This window comes from Pseudophryne corroboree, chromosome 6 (assembly GCF_028390025.1).
Source record: "Pseudophryne corroboree isolate aPseCor3 chromosome 6, aPseCor3.hap2, whole genome shotgun sequence".
Lineage (NCBI taxonomy): Eukaryota > Metazoa > Chordata > Amphibia > Anura > Myobatrachidae > Pseudophryne > Pseudophryne corroboree.
In genome coordinates, this window is record NC_086449.1 from 376,222,164 (window position 1) to 376,240,046 (window position 17,883).

At 45.4% G+C, this 17,883-nt stretch overlaps 1 protein-coding gene across 3 annotated transcripts in view; it reads left to right on the top strand.

Annotated features, from left to right (window-relative positions):
* The first annotated feature begins 2,125 nt into the window (after window positions 1–2,125).
* KLHDC10 (kelch domain containing 10) overlaps window positions 2,126–17,883 on the top strand; it is a 196,889-nt gene continuing 181,131 nt past the window's right edge. The window contains exon 1 of one of the 3 annotated variants that reach the window (XM_063926738.1): window positions 2,126–2,285. In XM_063926738.1, coding sequence (XP_063782808.1) covers window positions 2,216–2,285 — 70 coding nt within the window. In that variant the 5' untranslated portion in view covers window positions 2,126–2,215. The remainder of the gene's footprint in view (window positions 2,286–17,883) is intronic. The other 2 variants (XM_063926739.1, XM_063926740.1) reach the window with 2 other exon arrangements.

Here is a 17,883-nt window from a genome sequence, read left to right on the forward strand (position 1 = left end):
GAATGTGTATAAAGGGACTTCAGGATACCTTCCTGCTTCCTATCCGCAGGATCTTTTAGGGAGGCCGTATCCTGTGACGGCAGGGCCACCTTCTTAGATAAGCGTGTCAAAGCTTTGTCTACCCTAGGGGAGGATTCCCAGCGTAACCTGTCCGTTGGCGGGAAAGGATACGCCATAAGTAACCGTTTGGAAATCTGCACTTTCCTATCAGGAGAATCCCAAGCTTTTTCACATAACTCATTTAACTCATGTGAAGGGGGAAAAGTCACATCTTGCCTTTTTTCCCCAAACATATAAACCCTCTTGTCAGGGACCGGGTTTACCTCTGAAATGTGCAATTCATCCTTCATTGCTATAATCATGTAGCGGATGGCTTTAGCCATTTTAGGCTGCAACTTTGCATCATCGCCATCGACACTGGAGTCAGAATCCGTGTCGATTTCTGTGTCAACAATCTGGGATAGTGGGCGCTTCTGAGACCCTGACGGCCTCTGCGCTGTAGGATCAGGCATGGGTTGAGACCCTGACTGTCCCAAGGCTTCAGCTTTATCCAACCTTTTATGCAAGGAGTTTACATTATCATTTAACACCTTCCACATATCCATCCAATCAGGTGTCGGCGCCGTCCCCACATTCATCTGCACCTGCTCTGCTTCCACATAGCCTTCCTCGTCAAACATGTCGACACAATCGTACCGACACACCACACACACAGGGGATGCTCTATTTGAGGACAGAACCCCTACAAGGCCTTTTGGAGAGACATAGAGAGAGTATGCCAGCACACACCCCAGCGCTATATAACCCAGGAATTACACCGTAACTTAGTGTTTACCCAGTAGCTGCTGTATTACTGATTTTGCGCTAAATTTATGTGCCCCCCCCTCTCTTTTTACCCTCTTTCTACCGTGATTCTGCAGGGGAGAGCCTGGGGAGCTTCCTCTCAGCGGAGCTGTGGAGAGAAAATGGCGCTGGTGAGTGCTGAGGAAGAAGCCCCGCCCCCTCAGCGGCGGGCTTCTGTCCCGCGATTTTGTGTAAAATAATGGCGGGGGCTCATGCATATATACAGTGCCCAGCTGTATATATGCTCTATTATGCCAGGAGGTACTCAATTGCTGCCCAGGGCGCCCCCCCCCTGCGCCCTGCACCCTACAGTGACCGGAGTGTGCGGGTTTAATGTGGGAGCAATGGCGCACAGCTGCAGTGCTGTGCGCTACCTCATATGAAGACAGGAGTCTTCTGCCGCCAATTTTGAAGTCTTCTTGCTTCTCTCGCCAGCTTCTGTCTTCTGGCTCTGCGAGGGGGACGGCGGCGCGGCTCCGGGATCGGACAACCAAGGGTGAGTTCCTGTGTTCGATCCCTCTGGAGCTAATGGTGTCCAGTAGCCTAAGAAGCACGACCTATCCGCAGTTAGTAGGTTTGCTTCTCTCCCCTCAGTCCCACGTAGCAGAGAGTCTGTTGCCAGCAGATCTCTCTGAAAATAAAAAATCCTAATAAAATACTTTATTAGCAAGCTCAGGAGAGCTCACTAAAGTGCACCCAGCTCTGTCCGGGCATAGATTCTAACTGAGGTCTGGAGGAGGGACATAGAGGGAGGAGCCAGTGCACAACAGTAGTCCTAATTCTTTCTTAGAGTGCCCTGTCTCCTGCGGAGCCCGTCTATTCCCCATGGTCCTTACGGAGTCCCCAGCATCCACTAGGACGTTAGAGAAAGTTTGTGAGTTATCATTCATATTCTGACAAATGGCCAGAAAATCACAAATTCTGCTAGGGTATGTAAACTTATGAGCACAACTGTATATCGCATTGGGCTGATGCAATGTATAGTAGTAAGTAACAATTCATTTTTTATTTTGTACACCAATAGACCCCCATATTGACACAGTACTCCCGTTACAGTTTACATGAAACACCAGTATTATGGTTAGGGATTAAAATGGGAAGTAGAATAACTTTTGTATACCTAGTGATGGCCGTATTATTAACATGGTGGGCATTCATACAATTTAATAATAGTTTCCCCCCAACAGCAGGGTAGCGTCTAGTTTCCCTCAGTAGGACGCTACCACAGCAGTAGAGAACCTGATGTCACAGTAATATTATGTCCGGCTCCGGTGTCGCAAGGATTAAACTTCCCCCGGTGCACAGCTGATAAGCGGTTCCATCGTGTCAGGTCCGTGTTTCCGGGTGGAACTGTTTGGCGGCGCACGGGTGTATGATGGCGGCAGAAGCCGGCGGAGGGGAGCCGCTGGTTCGGTTCGTGAAGCTGAGTGGGAGAGCGGCAGGTGAGGGGGATAAGGAGGGCATAGAGGGGTTGGCACGGCAGCTGTTGGGTACCGGAGGATAGAGTGAGGAGCGACTACTGCCCTGGAGGAAGGTGGCACAGGCTGGCCATTTCTCTCTACCCTGAGGGCAGGCAGCAGCGCTAGTTACAGCAGTTGTATGTAACTAGCAATGCACAGGGATAGGAAGCGGTGGCGCTCATCATGGTACGTGTGTTTGTAAGCCTTCATTATACTTCCACTAAACTTTAGTGGTAATTGCTGAAACCCCTGGAGGGAGGAGGGGGGACCCCAGCCGCTGTCATCCTGTCCTCTCACACAAGGACTTGATTTAAATTCATATGCCACCTGTGATAAACTGCAATTCCCACGTTTCAGTACTAATCATAACTGATTCTTATTACTACTCCCCCCCCCCCCCCCCCCCTCCCCCCTATTTTGACTCTAATTAAGTCGTCAGTTCATATGTTTTCATTTCATATTACTAGTTGTGTTCAGTTTGTGTTTTGGTTTTGCTGAGGCAATGAGACCACTCGTAAGTTATGTGTTTTAATTGAGCAATATATGGGCTAATAATTTTATGGCAATGTATAGTTTTAAAATGTTTCCAAACGTTTTCAGTTAAGTGATATTAACTTCATCTTATATGCAAATGGCGCTCACTTTGTACAGTCTGAGATGCTATCAGTGTGTCAAGGACCGCTGTATACAGTACTGAAGCCATTGTTCTCTAGCAAGTGTTTTAATAGCTAATTGTTGGCCCACAAATATTTGTAGTCCCTGAAACGCCCATTTATTATTTATCCGGTTTTAGAACCAATAAATAGAATTTCTTATTGCTGCTATTTGTGGCAGTAAGACTTTCTTTACCACCCAGATGTATTACAGAAAACAAAATCACATACATGGACACGAGGCTGAAGTTAGCTTCTTATTCGGCCAGCTTCTTATTCACTTCTTATTCAAGCTCCAGCTTCTTATTCACTTCTTATTCGAACTCCAGCTTCTTATTCAGATCATTCAGTTTCGCAAGGGTTAATGAGTCTTCTGTCACAAATTTGACACCTGAAATCAACAGAGTAGGGTCCCTTGCATGTGACCCACTTGTATTTTGCCTGGCCCAACACTGTTTTGGGCATGAAATACACTGGCAAAGTGGGCACACACACCATATTTTGCCATTTTGAATAAGTAGCTGTAGTTTTGCAAGGGTTAACTAGTCTTGGGCCACAAATTTGACACCTGAAATCAACAGAGAGTGGTCACTTGCATGTGACCCACTTGTATTTTGCCTGGCCCAACGCTGTTTTGGGCATGAAATACACTGGCAAAGTGGGCACACACACCATATTTTACCATTTTGAATAAGTAGCTGTACTTTTGCAAGGGTTAACCAGTCTTGGGCCACAAATCTGACACCTGAAATCAACAGAGGGTGGTCACTTACATGTGACGCAGTTGTATTTTGCTTGGCCCAATGCTGTTTTGGGCATGAAATATACTGGCAAAGTGGGCACACACACCATATTTTGCCATTTTGAATAAGTAGCTGTAGTTTAGCAAGGGTTAACTAGTCTTGGGCCACAAATTTGACCCCCAAAAACAACAGAGGGTGGTCACTTATATATGACGCAGTTGTAATTTGCCTGGCCCAACGCTGTTTTGAGCATGAAATATACTGGCAAAGTGGGCACACACCATATTTTGCCATTTTGAATAAGTAGCTGTAGTTTAGCAAGGGTTAACTAGTCTTGGGCCACAAATTTGACCCCCAAAAACAACAGAGGGTGGTCACTTACATATGACGCAGTTGTATTTTGCTTGGCCCAACGCTGTTTTGGGCATGAAATACACTGGCAAAGTGGGCACACACACCATATTTTACCATTTTGAATAAGTAGCTGTAGTTTTTCAAGGGTTAACCAGTCTTGGGCCACAAATCTGACACCTGAAATCAACAGAGGGTGGTCACTTACATATGACGCAGTTGTATTTTGCTTGGCCCAACGCTGTTTTGGGCATGAAATACACTGGCAAAATGGGCACACACACCATATTTTGCCATTTTGAATAAGTAGCTGTAGTTTAGCAAGGGTTAACTAGTCTTGGGCCACAAATTTGACCCCCAAAAACAACAGAGGGTGGTCACTTACATATGACGCAGTTGTATTTTGCCTGGCCCAACGCTGTTTTGGGCATGAAATACACTGGCAAAGTGGACACACACACCATATTTTACCATTTTGAATAAGTAGCTGTAGTTTTGCAAGGGTTAACCAGTCTTGGGCCACAAATCTGACACCTGAAATCAACAGAGGGTGGTCACTTACATATGACGCAGTTGTATTTTGCTTGGCCCAACGCTGTTTTGGGCATGAAATACAGTACACTGGCAAAGTGGGCACACACACCATATCTTACCATTTTGAATAAGTAGCTGTAGTTTTGCAAGGGTTAACCAGTCTTGGGCCACACATTTGACCCGCAAAAACAACAGAGGGTGGTCACTTGCATGTGACCCACTTGTATTTTTCCTGGCTCAACGCTGTTTTGGGCATGAAATACACTGGCAAAGTGGGCACACACACCATGATTTGCTATTTTGAATAAGTAGCTGTAGTTTTGCAAGGGTTAACCAGTCTTGGGCCACACATTTGACCCGCAAAAACAACAGAGGGTGGTCACTTGCATGTGACCCACTTGTATTTTTCCTGGCTCAACGCTGTTTCGGGCATGAAATACACTGGCAAAGTGGGCACACACACCATTTTATAAATTGCCATTTTGAATAAGTAGCTGTAGTTTTGCAAGGGTTAACTAGTCTTGGGCCACAAATTTGACCCCTGAAATCAACAGAGGGTGGTCACTTACATATGACCCACTTGTATTTTGCTTGGCCCAACGCTGTTTTGGGCATACAATACACTGGCAAAGTGGGCACACACACCATATTTTGCCATTTTGAATAAGCAGCTGTAGTTTTGCAAGGGTTAACTAGTCTTGGGCCACAAATTTGACCCCTGAAATCAGCAGAGGGTGGTCACTTACATATCACCCACTTGTATTTTGTTTGGCCCAACGCTGTTTCGGGCATGAAATACACTGGCAAAGTGGGCACACACACCATATTTTACCATTTTGAATAAGTAGCTGTAGTTTTGCAAGGGTTAACCAGTCTTGGGCCACAAATCTGACACCTGAAATCAACAGAGGGTGGTCACTTACATGTGTCGCAGTTGTATTTTGCTTGGCCCAACGCTCTTTTGGGCATGAAATATACTGGCAAAGTGGGCACACACACCATATTTTGCCATTTTGAATAAGTAGCTGTAGTTTAGCAAGGGTTAACTAGTCTTGGGCCACAAATTTGACCCCCAAAAACAACAGAGGGTGGTCACTTATATATGACGCAGTTGTATTTTGCCTGGCCCAACGCTGTTTTGAGCATGAAATATACTGGCAAAGTGGGCACACACCATATTTTGCCATTTTGAATAAGTAGCTGTAGTTTAGCAAGGGTTAACTAGTCTTGGGCCACAAATTTGACCCCCAAAAACAACAGAGGGTGGTCACTTACATATGACGCAGTTGTATTTTGCTTGGCCCAACGCTGTTTTGGGCATGAAATACACTGGCAAAGTGGGCACACACACCATATTTTGCCATTTTCAATAAGTAGCTGTAGTTTTGCAAGGGTTAACTAGTCTTGGGCCACAAATTTGACACCTGAAATCAACAAAGGGTGATCAGTTACATATGACCCACTTGTATTTTGCTTGGCCCAACGCTGTTTTGGGCATGAAATACACTGGCAAAGTGGGCACACACACCATATTTTGCCATTTTGAATAAGTAGCTGTAGTTTAGCAAGGGTTAACTAGTCTTGGGCCACAAATTTGACCCCCAAAAACAACAGAGGGTGGTCACTTACATATGACGCAGTTGTATTTTGGTTGGCCCAACGCTGTTTTGGGCATGAAATACACTGGCAAAGCGGGCACACACACCATATTTTGCCATTTTGAATAAGTAGCTGTAGTTTAGCAAGGGTTAACTAGTCTTGGGCCACAAATTTGACCCCCAAAAACAACAGAGGGTGGTCACTTACATATGACGCAGTTGTATTTTGCCTGGCCCAACGCTGTTTTGGCCACGAAATACACTGGCAAAGTGGGCACACACACCATATTTTACCATTTTGAATAAGTAGCTGTAGTTTTGCAAGGGTTAACCAGTCTTGGGCCACAAATTTGACACCTGAAATCAACAGAGGGTGGTCACTTACATATGACCCACTTGTATTTTGCTTGGCCCAACGCTGTTTTGGGCATGAAATACACTGGCAAAGTGGGCACACACACCATATTTTACCATTTTGAATAAGTAGCTGTAGTTTTGCAAGGATTAACCAGTCTTGGGCCACAAATCTGACACCTGAAATCAACAGAGGGTGGTCACTTACATGTGACGCAGTTGTATTTTGCTTGGCCCAACGCTGTTTTGGGCATGAAATATACTGGCAAAGTGGGCACACACACCATATTTTGCCATTTTGAATAAGTAGCTGTAGTTTAGCAAGGGTTAACTAGTCTTGGGCCACAAATTTGACCCCCAAAAACAACAGAGGGTGGTCACTTATATATGACGCAGTTGTATTTTGCCTGGCCCAACGCTGTTTTGAGCATGAAATATACTGGCAAAGTGGGCACACACCATATTTTGCCATTTTGAATAAGTAGCTGTAGTTTAGCAAGGGTTAACTAGTCTTGGGCCACAAATTTGACCCCCAAAAACAACAGAGGGTGGTCACTTACATATGACGCAGTTGTATTTTGCTTGGCCCAACGCTGTTTTGGGCATGAAATACACTGGCAAAGTGGGCACACACACCATATTTTACCATTTTGAATAAGTAGCTGTAGTTTTTCAAGGGTTAACCAGTCTTGGGCCACAAATCTGACACCTGAAATCAACAGAGGGTGGTCACTTACATATGACGCAGTTGTATTTTGCTTGGCCCAACGCTGTTTTGGGCATGAAATACACTGGCAAAGTGGGCACACACACCATATTTTGCCATTTTGAATAAGTAGCTGTAGTTTAGCAAGGGTTAACTAGTCTTGGGCCACAACTTTGACCCCCAAAAACAACAGAGGGTGGTCACTTACATATGACGCAGTTGTATTTTGCCTGGCCCAACGCTGTTTTGGGCATGAAATACACTGGCAAAGTGGGCACACACACCATATTTTACCATTTTGAATAAGTAGCTGTAGTTTTGCAAGGGTTAACCAGTCTTGGGCCACAAATCTGACACCTGAAATCAACAGAGGGTGGTCACTTACATATGACGCAGTTGTATTTTGCTTGGCCCAACGCTGTTTTGGGCATGAAATACAGTACACTGGCAAAGTGGGCACACACACCATATTTTACCATTTTGAATAAGTAGCTGTAGTTTTGCAAGGGTTAACCAGTCTTGGGCCACACATTTGCCCCGCAAAAATAACAGAGGGTGGTCACTTACATATGACCCACTTGTATTTTGCTTGGCCCAACGCTGTTTTGGGCATGAAATACACTGGCAAAGTGGGCACAGACACCATTTTATAAATTGCCATTTTGAATAAGTAGCTGTAGTTTTGCAAGGGTTAACTAGTCTTGGGCCACAAATTTGACCCCTGAAATCAACAGAGGGTGGTCACTTACATATGACCCACTTGTATTTTGCTTGGCCCAACGCTGTTTTGGGCATACAATACACTGGCAAAGTGGGCACACACCATATTTTGCCATTTTGAATAAGCAGCTGTAGTTTTGCAAGGGTTAACTAGTCTTGGGCCACAAATTTGACCCCTGAAATCAGCAGAGGGTGGTCACTTACATATCACCCACTTGTATTTTGTTTGGCCCAACGCTGTTTCGGGCATGAAATACACTGGCAAAGTGGGCACACACACCATATTTTACCATTTTGAATAAGTAGCTGTAGTTTTGCAAGGGTTAACCAGTCTTGGGCCACAAATCTGATACCTGAAATCAACAGAGGGTGGTCACTTACATGTGTCGCAGTTGTATTTTGCTTGGCCCAACGCTCTTTTGGGCATGAAATATACTGGCAAAGTGGGCACACACACCATATTTTGCCATTTTGAATAAGTAGCTGTAGTTTAGCAAGGGTTAACTAGTCTTGGGCCACAAATTTGACCCCCAAAAACAACAGAGGGTGGTCACTTATATATGACGCAGTTGTATTTTGCCTGGCCCAACGCTGTTTTGAGCATGAAATATACTGGCAAAGTGGGCACACACCATATTTTGCCATTTTGAATAAGTAGCTGTAGTTTAGCAAGGGTTAACTAGTCTTGGGCCACAAATTTGACCCCCAAAAACAACAGAGGGTGGTCACTTACATATGACGCAGTTGTATTTTGCTTGGCCCAACGCTGTTTTGGGCATGAAATACACTGGCAAAGTGGGCACACACACCATATTTTGCCATTTTCAATAAGTAGCTGTAGGTTTGCAAGGGTTAACTAGTCTTGGGCCACAAATTTGACACCTGAAATCAACAAAGGGTGATCAGTTACATATGACCCACTTGTATTTTGCTTGGCCCAACGCTGTTTTGGTCATGAAATACACTGGCAAAGTGGGCACACACACCATATTTTGCCATTTTGAATAAGTAGCTGTAGTTTAGCAAGGGTTAACTAGTCTTGGGCCACAAATTTGACCCCCAAAAACAACAGAGGGTGGTCACTTACATATGACGCAGTTGTATTTTGCTTGGCCCAACGCTGTTTTGGGCATGAAATACACTGGCAAAGCGGGCACACACACCATATTTTGCCATTTTGAATAAGTAGCTGTAGTTTAGCAAGGGTTAACTAGTCTTGGGCCACAAATTTGACCCCCAAAAACAGAGGGTGGTCACTTACATATGACGCAGTTGTATTTTGCCTGGCCCAACGCTGTTTTGGCCACGAAATACACTGGCAAAGTGGGCACACACAGCATATTTTACCATTTTGAATAAGTAGCTGTAGTTTTGCAAGGGTTAACCAGTCTTGGGCCACAAATTTGACACCTGAAATCAACAGAGGGTGGTCACTTACATATGACCCACTTGTATTTTGCTTGGCCCAACGCTGTTTTGGGCATGAAATACACTGGCAAAGTGGGCACACACACCATATTTTACCATTTTGAATAAGTAGCTGTAGTTTTGCAAGGATTAACCAGTCTTGGGCCACAAATCTGACATCTGAAATCAACAGAGGGTGGTCACTTACATGTGACGCAGTTGTATTTTGCTTGGCCCAACGCTGTTTTGGGCATGAAATACACTGGCAAAGTGGGCACACACACCATATTTTGCCATTTTGAATAAGTAGCTGTAGTTTAGCAAGGGTTAACTAGTCTTGGGCCACAAATTTGACCCCCAAAAACAACAGAGGGTGGTCACTTATATATGACGCAGTTGTATTTTGCCTGGCCCAACGCTGTTTTGAGCATGAAATATACTGGCAAAGTGGGCACACACCATATTTTGCCATTTTGAATAAGTAGCTGTAGTTTAGCAAGGGTTAACTAGTCTTGGGCCACAAATTTGACCCCCAAAAACAACAGAGGGTGGTCACTTACATATGACGCAGTTGTATTTTGCTTGGCCCAACGCTGTTTTGGGCATGAAATACACTGGCAAAGTGGGCACACACACCATATTTTACCATTTTGAATAAGTAGCTGTAGTTTTTCAAGGGTTAACCAGTCTTGGGCCACAAATCTGACACCTAAAATCAACAGAGGGTGGTCACTTACATATGACGCAGTTGTATTTTGCTTGGCCCAACGCTGTTTTGGGCATGAAATACACTGGCAAAGTGGGCACACACACCATATTTTGCCATTTTGAATAAGTAGCTGTAGTTTAGCAAGGGTTAACTAGTCTTGGGCCACAAATTTGACCCCCAAAAACAACAGAGGGTGGTCACTTACATATGACGCAGTTGTATTTTGCCTGGCCCAACGCTGTTTTGGGCATGAAATACACTGGCAAAGTGGGCACACACACCATATTTTACCATTTTGAATAAGTAGCTGTAGTTTTGCAAGGGTTAACCAGTCTTGGGCCACAAATCTGACACCTGAAATCAACAGAGGGTGGTCACTTACATATGACGCAGTTGTATTTTGCTTGGCCCAACGCTGTTTTGGGCATGAAATACAGTACACTGGCAAAGTGGGCACACACACCATATTTTACCATTTTGAATAAGTAGCTGTAGTTTTGCAAGGGTTAACCAGTCTTGGGCCACACATTTGCCCCGCAAAAACAACAGAGGGTGGTCACTTGCATGTGATCCACTTGTATTTTTCCTGGCTCAACGCTGTTTTGGGCATGAAATACACTGGCAAAGTGGGCACACACACCATGATTTGCTATTTTGAATAAGTAGCTGTAGTTTTGCAAGGGTTAACCAGTCTTGGGCCACAAATTTGACAACTGAAATCAACAGAGGGTGGTCACTTACATATGACCCACTTGTATTTTGCTTGGCCCAACGCTGTTTTGGGCATGAAATACACTGGCAAAGTGGGCACAGACACCATTTTATAAATTGCCATTTTGAATAAGTAGCTGTAGTTTTGCAAGGGTTAACTAGTCTTGGGCCACAAATTTTACCCCTGAAATCAACAGAGGGTGGTCACTTACATATGACCCACTTGTATTTTGCTTGGCCCAACGCTGTTTTGGGCATACAATACACTGGCAAAGTGGGCACACACACCATATTTTGCCATTTTGAATAAGTAGCTGTAGTTTTGCAAGGGTTAACTAGTCTTGGGCCACAAATTTTACCCCTGAAATCAACAGAGAGTGGTCACTTGCATGTGACCCACTTGTATTTTGCCTGGCCCAATGCTGTTTTGGGCATGAAATACACTGGCAAAGTGGGCACACACACCATATTTTGCCATTTTGAATAAGTAGCTGTAGTTTTGCAAGGGTTAACTAGTCTTGGGCCACAAATTTTACCCCTGAAATCAACAGAGAGTGGTCACTTGCATGTGACCCACTTGTATTTTGCCTGGCCCAATGCTGTTTTGGGCATGAAATACACTGGCAAAGTGGGCACACACACCATATTTTGCCATTTTGAATAAGTAGCTGTAGTTTTGCAAGGGTTAACTAGTCTTGGGCCACAAATTTGACACCTGGAATCAGGAGCCTGCAATACAGTCTCTGCGTATAAAGCTTTTCTTAAATTCTGCAATGTAGTCTCTGCGGGCCTAGGGGGTAATTCAGACTGCAACACTGCAGCAGCAGCGATCGCAGTCTGAATTACTTTGTGGAGTGCGCAATCCGGGAGCCCAGTGAGATTCTATCAGCATCTCAGGGCTTCGATCGCCTCTGCCTGATTGACAGGCAGAGGCGGTCATGTGGTGGGAAGGGGCATGCCACCGGCTTTAGAACCACGGTCCGGACAACGGAGGCCTGTCTGGACCGTTGGGGGGTGGCCCGAGGCATCTGCGTGGTGTTACACACAGACTCTGCGACCCGGGATGTGGCGAGTAGCGGACTGCCAGCGTGCAGGAGCTTCGTTTGCAGGGAGTTACTCATCAGGTACAAAATCATCGACACCGTGCAATGGTTTTGTACCTGTGCAAGGGGGTTGGGGGGGCTAGGGCCAGTCATGCAGGGCGGACCAGCCCTGTGCTGGGCATCCACCCGCATGTCAGAGTACATGATTGGAGATATGCTACATTTAGCACATCTGTGATTAGATCTTGTCTGGGGACTGTTTCCTCAGACATTCAGTGAATGATGCTGCCCTGTGGCAAATTCGCGCATGCACCTACGCAGTGGCGGAACAAGACCATGGTGGGCCGAGGTGCAACAAAATGCGTTGCCCCAGCCCGCCCAAGATCCAAAACGTGTGTCAAAAAATAGGGCATGGTCTCATTGAAAAGGGGTGTGGGCACACAATAGTACCACCAATTCAAATTATGCCACACAGTAGTGCAACCTCATTACATTACACTGATTTACATTACATTACACTGAACAGTAGTACTCCTTATATACATTACGCTACACAGTACTGCTCCTGAAACACGTTATGCCACACAGTATTGCTTCTTATACGCATTACGCCACATAGTAGAGCTCCTTCTACACGTTACGCCACACAGTAGTGCTCCTGAAACACGTTATGCCACACAGTACTGCTTCTTATACGCATTACGCCACATAGTAGAGCTCCTTCTACACGTTACGCCACACAGTAGTTCTTATACACATTACAACACACAGTAGTGCCTCTTATACATGTTACGCCACACAGTAGTATCTTAATATACGTTATACCACACAGTAGTATCTTAATATACGTTATACCACACAGTAGTGCTCCTGATACACGTTACTCCACCCAGTACTGTTCCTTATACATGTTACGCAACACAGTAGAGCTCCTTATACACGTTACAACACACTGTAATGGTCCTTATACACTTTACGCCACACAATAGTGCTCCTTATACACGTTACGCCACACAGTGGTGCTTCTTATAGACGTTACACCACACAGTAATACGCCTTATACAGGTTAAGCCACACAGTAGAGCTCCTTATACACATTACGCCACACAGTAGAGCTTCTTTTACACATAACGCCAATATAGTAGGCACTACGGTAAAGTTTTAGGGTTAGGCTGCTGGGGGGGAGGGGTGAGGCACTGGGGTGGTGGCTAGGGTTAGGCTGTGGGGAGGGGTAAAGGTTAAGGTTAGCTACTAGGGAAAGGTTTAGGGATTAGGGATAATGGGGAAAATACTCACCAGAACACTGCTGAGACATCGCCAATGCAATGTGATCCAGAAAAAGGCACTGCTGTCACCGGTATAAAGTACGAAACTGCTATATCACAAGGGACTGTTTGTTGACAGTTCTTTATGTCGACATAATGAATATCAATATGATAACTGTCGGCCAATTGTATCCAACTCCCACAAAAACTCAGAAGACTTCTCACTGTATAAAAATGGGACAATTCCTTTGTACAAGGATACACAAGGCCCATGGAGACAGATGTCCACACTATGCATCATGCAGCCAGCAGCAGCACATGCACCCTGGGTGACAACACATGACCCTGTGCCTGGCTGCCTTAGTGGGGTCACTCTATGCTGTGCTGTATGTTATATGTCACTGCACAGTCACCATTACTATTTGCAGAGAGACCACCACCTCCCAATCTCCGCCCCCTCAATGTAGGCTCCGCCTCTTCGAGGTCCGCGATTCTGAGTTTGCAGGATGAAATGTACAATTAGAAAAATGTATAATAAAATAAAAATAAATAAACACACAGCTGCCTTACCGCCTTTACAAGGAATGCTGCTGCACTAACTCTACAGTTTAGCCGCATGGTCACGTGATGCTCCGGCTCCGGTAGCAAAAAGAAACAGCTGGGCTGCCCGTGAATGAGAGGGGAAGATGGCCCCTTCTCCTTCTCCAGACTCCTCCACTGCATCCTCCTCCCCCTCTGGCCAGACTGCAGCTCAGCCTCATTCTGTTAAGGGGAAGCGGCGGCTTGCAGCGCGCCGGCAGGTGGCATGTAATGAGTCAGTCTCACTCATTGTAGTGCCTCCGGCTGTGGGCCCCTTCATCGTGGAGGGGCCCTGCCGGTTGCACCGCTGCAAGTTCCACCCCTGAACCTACGATAATAGCCCACCAGACCAAAGAATATCCTGAGTTGCGACATACATTTTAGCTTAGGCCATGTGAAGACTGCTTCCACCTTGCCAGGTTGAGGTTTAACTTACCCTTGGCATACAATATACCCCAGATACTTTGCCTCCACAGTTATGATGGCACACTTCTCCAGGTTAGCTGTGAACCCTTGTGCCTGTAGAGACTGTAACACTGCATCCACCTTTGGAAGGTGCGACTGGAACAAACCCACTGTGGTAGAGAAGGCTGTTGTTGCTTTGGCAGCTTCCATCAGAGGAATTTGCCAGTACCCCTTCAGTAAATCTAGCGTAGTTAGATACAGGCTTATTGCTAAGTTCATAAACCCGGGGCATAGGATAGGAATCAAACCGAGGAACTTTATTTAACTTTCTGAAGTCATTACAGAATCTCAAAGCTCCAAAAAGCTTGGGCTCTAAAAAAAAATGGGATTATTCCATTCACTGTTTGACTACTCTGTGACCCCCAAGCGCCGCATCACTTCCAGTTCCCGTTTTACTGCTGCCTGTTGGGCCTCAGATATACAATATTGCCTTTGTTTTATCACCCCCCTGGGTGGAGTAACATTGTCATGCTGTATGATTTGAGTTTTCCCCAGGAGGGCAGAGAACACAACCTGGTACTGTGCTACTAAGTTTACCACTTCTTGTTTCTGGCTAGGACTCAGTTACTTCAGTAGGCACCTGACATTCTGGGGTTTTCATGGCCACTAAAGAGGGATGACTGGCACTTTCCAAGGCTTCAACAAATTCACATGGTAGACTTTTACCTCTTTCCTTCTACCTTCCTGCCGTACCTAGACACAAGTATCAGTACCTTGTTGCCCCTATTGAGAGTCCGGTTGACAGCAGTAATGCCATGACTGCGTTTTTGATCCTGTTGAGCTCTTGCCATATGCTTGGTCAGAAGTGGCGCAATTTGCCTTAGACAGCCATATAATTGGGACACAAACTGAACGATGTTAGGCTCTTGGGACGGGATCAGTACTAAATCCCGCAGGATGGGATCCCGGCGGTCGAAATACTGACGCCGGAATTTCGACCACACAATCCCGACAGGGGTGGCGAGCAGAACGCAGCCCATTGTGGGCTCGCTTTGCTCGCCACGCTGCAGGCACGGTGCTTTGCTATGCTCAGCACACTTTTATATTCTCCCTCTATGGGTGTCGTGGACACCCACGGAGGCAGAATATGTCGGGATTGTGCCGGTCGGGGTTCCGGCGTCAGTATTTCAACCGCCGGGATTCCGTCCGGCGGGATCTTAACCGCATCCCCTTGGGACAATTGCTGCTCCCACCCATCTTTTAATAGATCTAGTATCCCTCTGCGTTGTCTACCATAGAGGAGTTTGAAGGGTCTAAACCCCATACAGTCTCTATATAAAGTCTCTATATAAATAAAGGATAATAATAATAATAATAATAATAATAATAATAATAAAAAAAGAGGCTTGGGGTACCTCTCAAACTGCCAACATTAGCTAAGGTAAGAGTAGGTCCTAATCTCGCTTCTCCTGTGACACTGCCCTTTTCATCATCTGCATAAGGGTTCTGTTAAAGCATTCAACCAAGCCGTCTGTCTGCGGGTGGTAAACCGAAATGGTAATTCTATCCACCTTTAACAGGCGACACAGGTATTTCATTAATTTAGACACAAAAGGGGTACCTTAGTCGGTCAGGACCTCTATTGGTATTCCTAGACGGGTATACAGCATCAAGAACTCCTGGACAATAGTGCTAGATTTCATGTTACATAGTGGTATGGCCTCCGGGTACCCGGTGGAGTAGTCCACCGTCACCAATATATACTGATGCCCATGATCCGATTTTTCTACTGGCCCTATCAGATCTATAAAAATTGGCTGAATAGGCATGGAAATTATAGTCAGGAAAACCAAGGTCGCCCTAAATTCTGTCTGGGGTGCATTCTTTTAGTACACTGGGCATTCCTGACAATATTCTTTTACTGCAGCATGAATGCCTGGCCAGGAGAAACATAGCTGGAGAGTTTTCCTCTCCCCTAAATGGCCACCCCATAAATGCATGTGAGCCGCCCTCAGTACCAGCTGCTCGTGTTTTCGGGGAATCAGCAACTGGTCTACCCTTTTACCTTGCAAATAAGTTACAAGGTAAAAAAAAAATGTTTTTCACATAAAGTAAGGTACACCTTCAGGTGGTAAAGCAGAGTTTACCTTACCATTTACCACTACCACATTTTAAAAAGTATTAGACAAGTTGCCATCGTTATGTTGATCTCGCCTAAAGTCCTGCAAAGACACTCTTTCGCAAATGGGGGACTAATCTGTCTCAATCTCACTGGCAAGAGAGGGGTTTACAGTCATACAACCTTGGCTTCCAGTAGATCTTGGCCCCTGCGACAGCTTAACCTTTGTCTGTCTGCCAATGTCATGCCAGGTAACAAACTCCTGCAACAGTGGGAAGTCCTGGCCCAGGATTAGTGGATAAAGAGGTTTGGAAGCTACTGTGACTACCATTTTTACTGGTCTTACTTTAATCACCACCGGCAGGTGCACTCATGGGCATTCTTCTATGTCACCAAGTATACATAGCATCTTTACCAGAAGCACAACCTGGCCAGACCCGGGAAGAACCAGGTTAGCAGAGATGATAGACAATTCATTGCCAGTATCAACCAAGGCCCAGATATCCCAGCCTTCAATCTGTACCATCAGATGAAATGGTAGTTTCAGCTGGGGAAATAATTCCAGGCGCCATACTGAATACAGGTTGTACTGTTTTCCCTGAGCTGCAATCCACTAGCTCACCCTGCTTTAGGAAGTACCGCTGTGCATGACTGGGCTCTCTGCACTCAAAACATATGACTGGAGACGGGCTGTTTGGTTTAACAATGGGGATCTGGGTATTGGGCTTATGTACTGGCTGTAACCCTTGCTTGGCTTTATTAAAATTTCCCAGGGTCAGGTACCTCTCAATCACCACTGCTAGCTCCTCAATTGTCTGGGGTCAGCCTGCAAAGGCCCAGTGTTTTACACCACGGTCTGATACCCGTATAGCCTGGTCTAGAGCCATCACTTCCACTACCCACTGAGAAGAGTTTTTATCTGTAACCAGGTTTTACTCAGTTTGGCCAATTATGCCAGTTTGACCACTGGAGGCTCAGATGGGTTCAGCTGCAACTCATAATATTCTTGGGCTTTGCTGGGACCCGTCACCCCAATCCTGCTGAGTATAGCTTCCTTCAAGCAAGGATAAGAGCTGACTTCAGACAACTTTAACGCAACATAGACTCTCTATGACTCCCCTGTGCGATAAGGAGCTAATCTAACCCTTGATTTCTGGTATCAAATATGTCACCCAAGACTAGTTAACCCTTGCAAAACTACAGCTACATATTCAAAATGGTAAATCATAATATGGTGGTTGTGCCTACTTTCCCAGCGTAATTCATTCACAAATCAATGTTGGGCCAAGCAGAATACAAGTGGGTGATATGTAAGTGACCACATTCTGTTGATTGCAGGTCTCACAATTGTGTCCCAAGACTAGTTAACTCTTGCAAAACTATAGCTACTTATTCAAAATGGTAAAATATGGTGTGTGGGCACACTTTGCCAGTGTATTTCATGCCCAAAACAGCGTTGGGCCAAGCAAAATACAAGTGGGTCATATGTAAGTGACTACGCTTTGTTGATTTCAGGTGTCAAATTTGTGGCCCAAGACTAATTAACCCTTGCAAAACTACAGCTACTTATTCAAAATGGCAATTTATAAAATGGTGTTTGTGCCCACTTTGCCAGTGTACTTCATGCCCAAAACCGCATTGGGCCAAGCAAAATACAAGTGGGTCATATGTAACTGACCACCC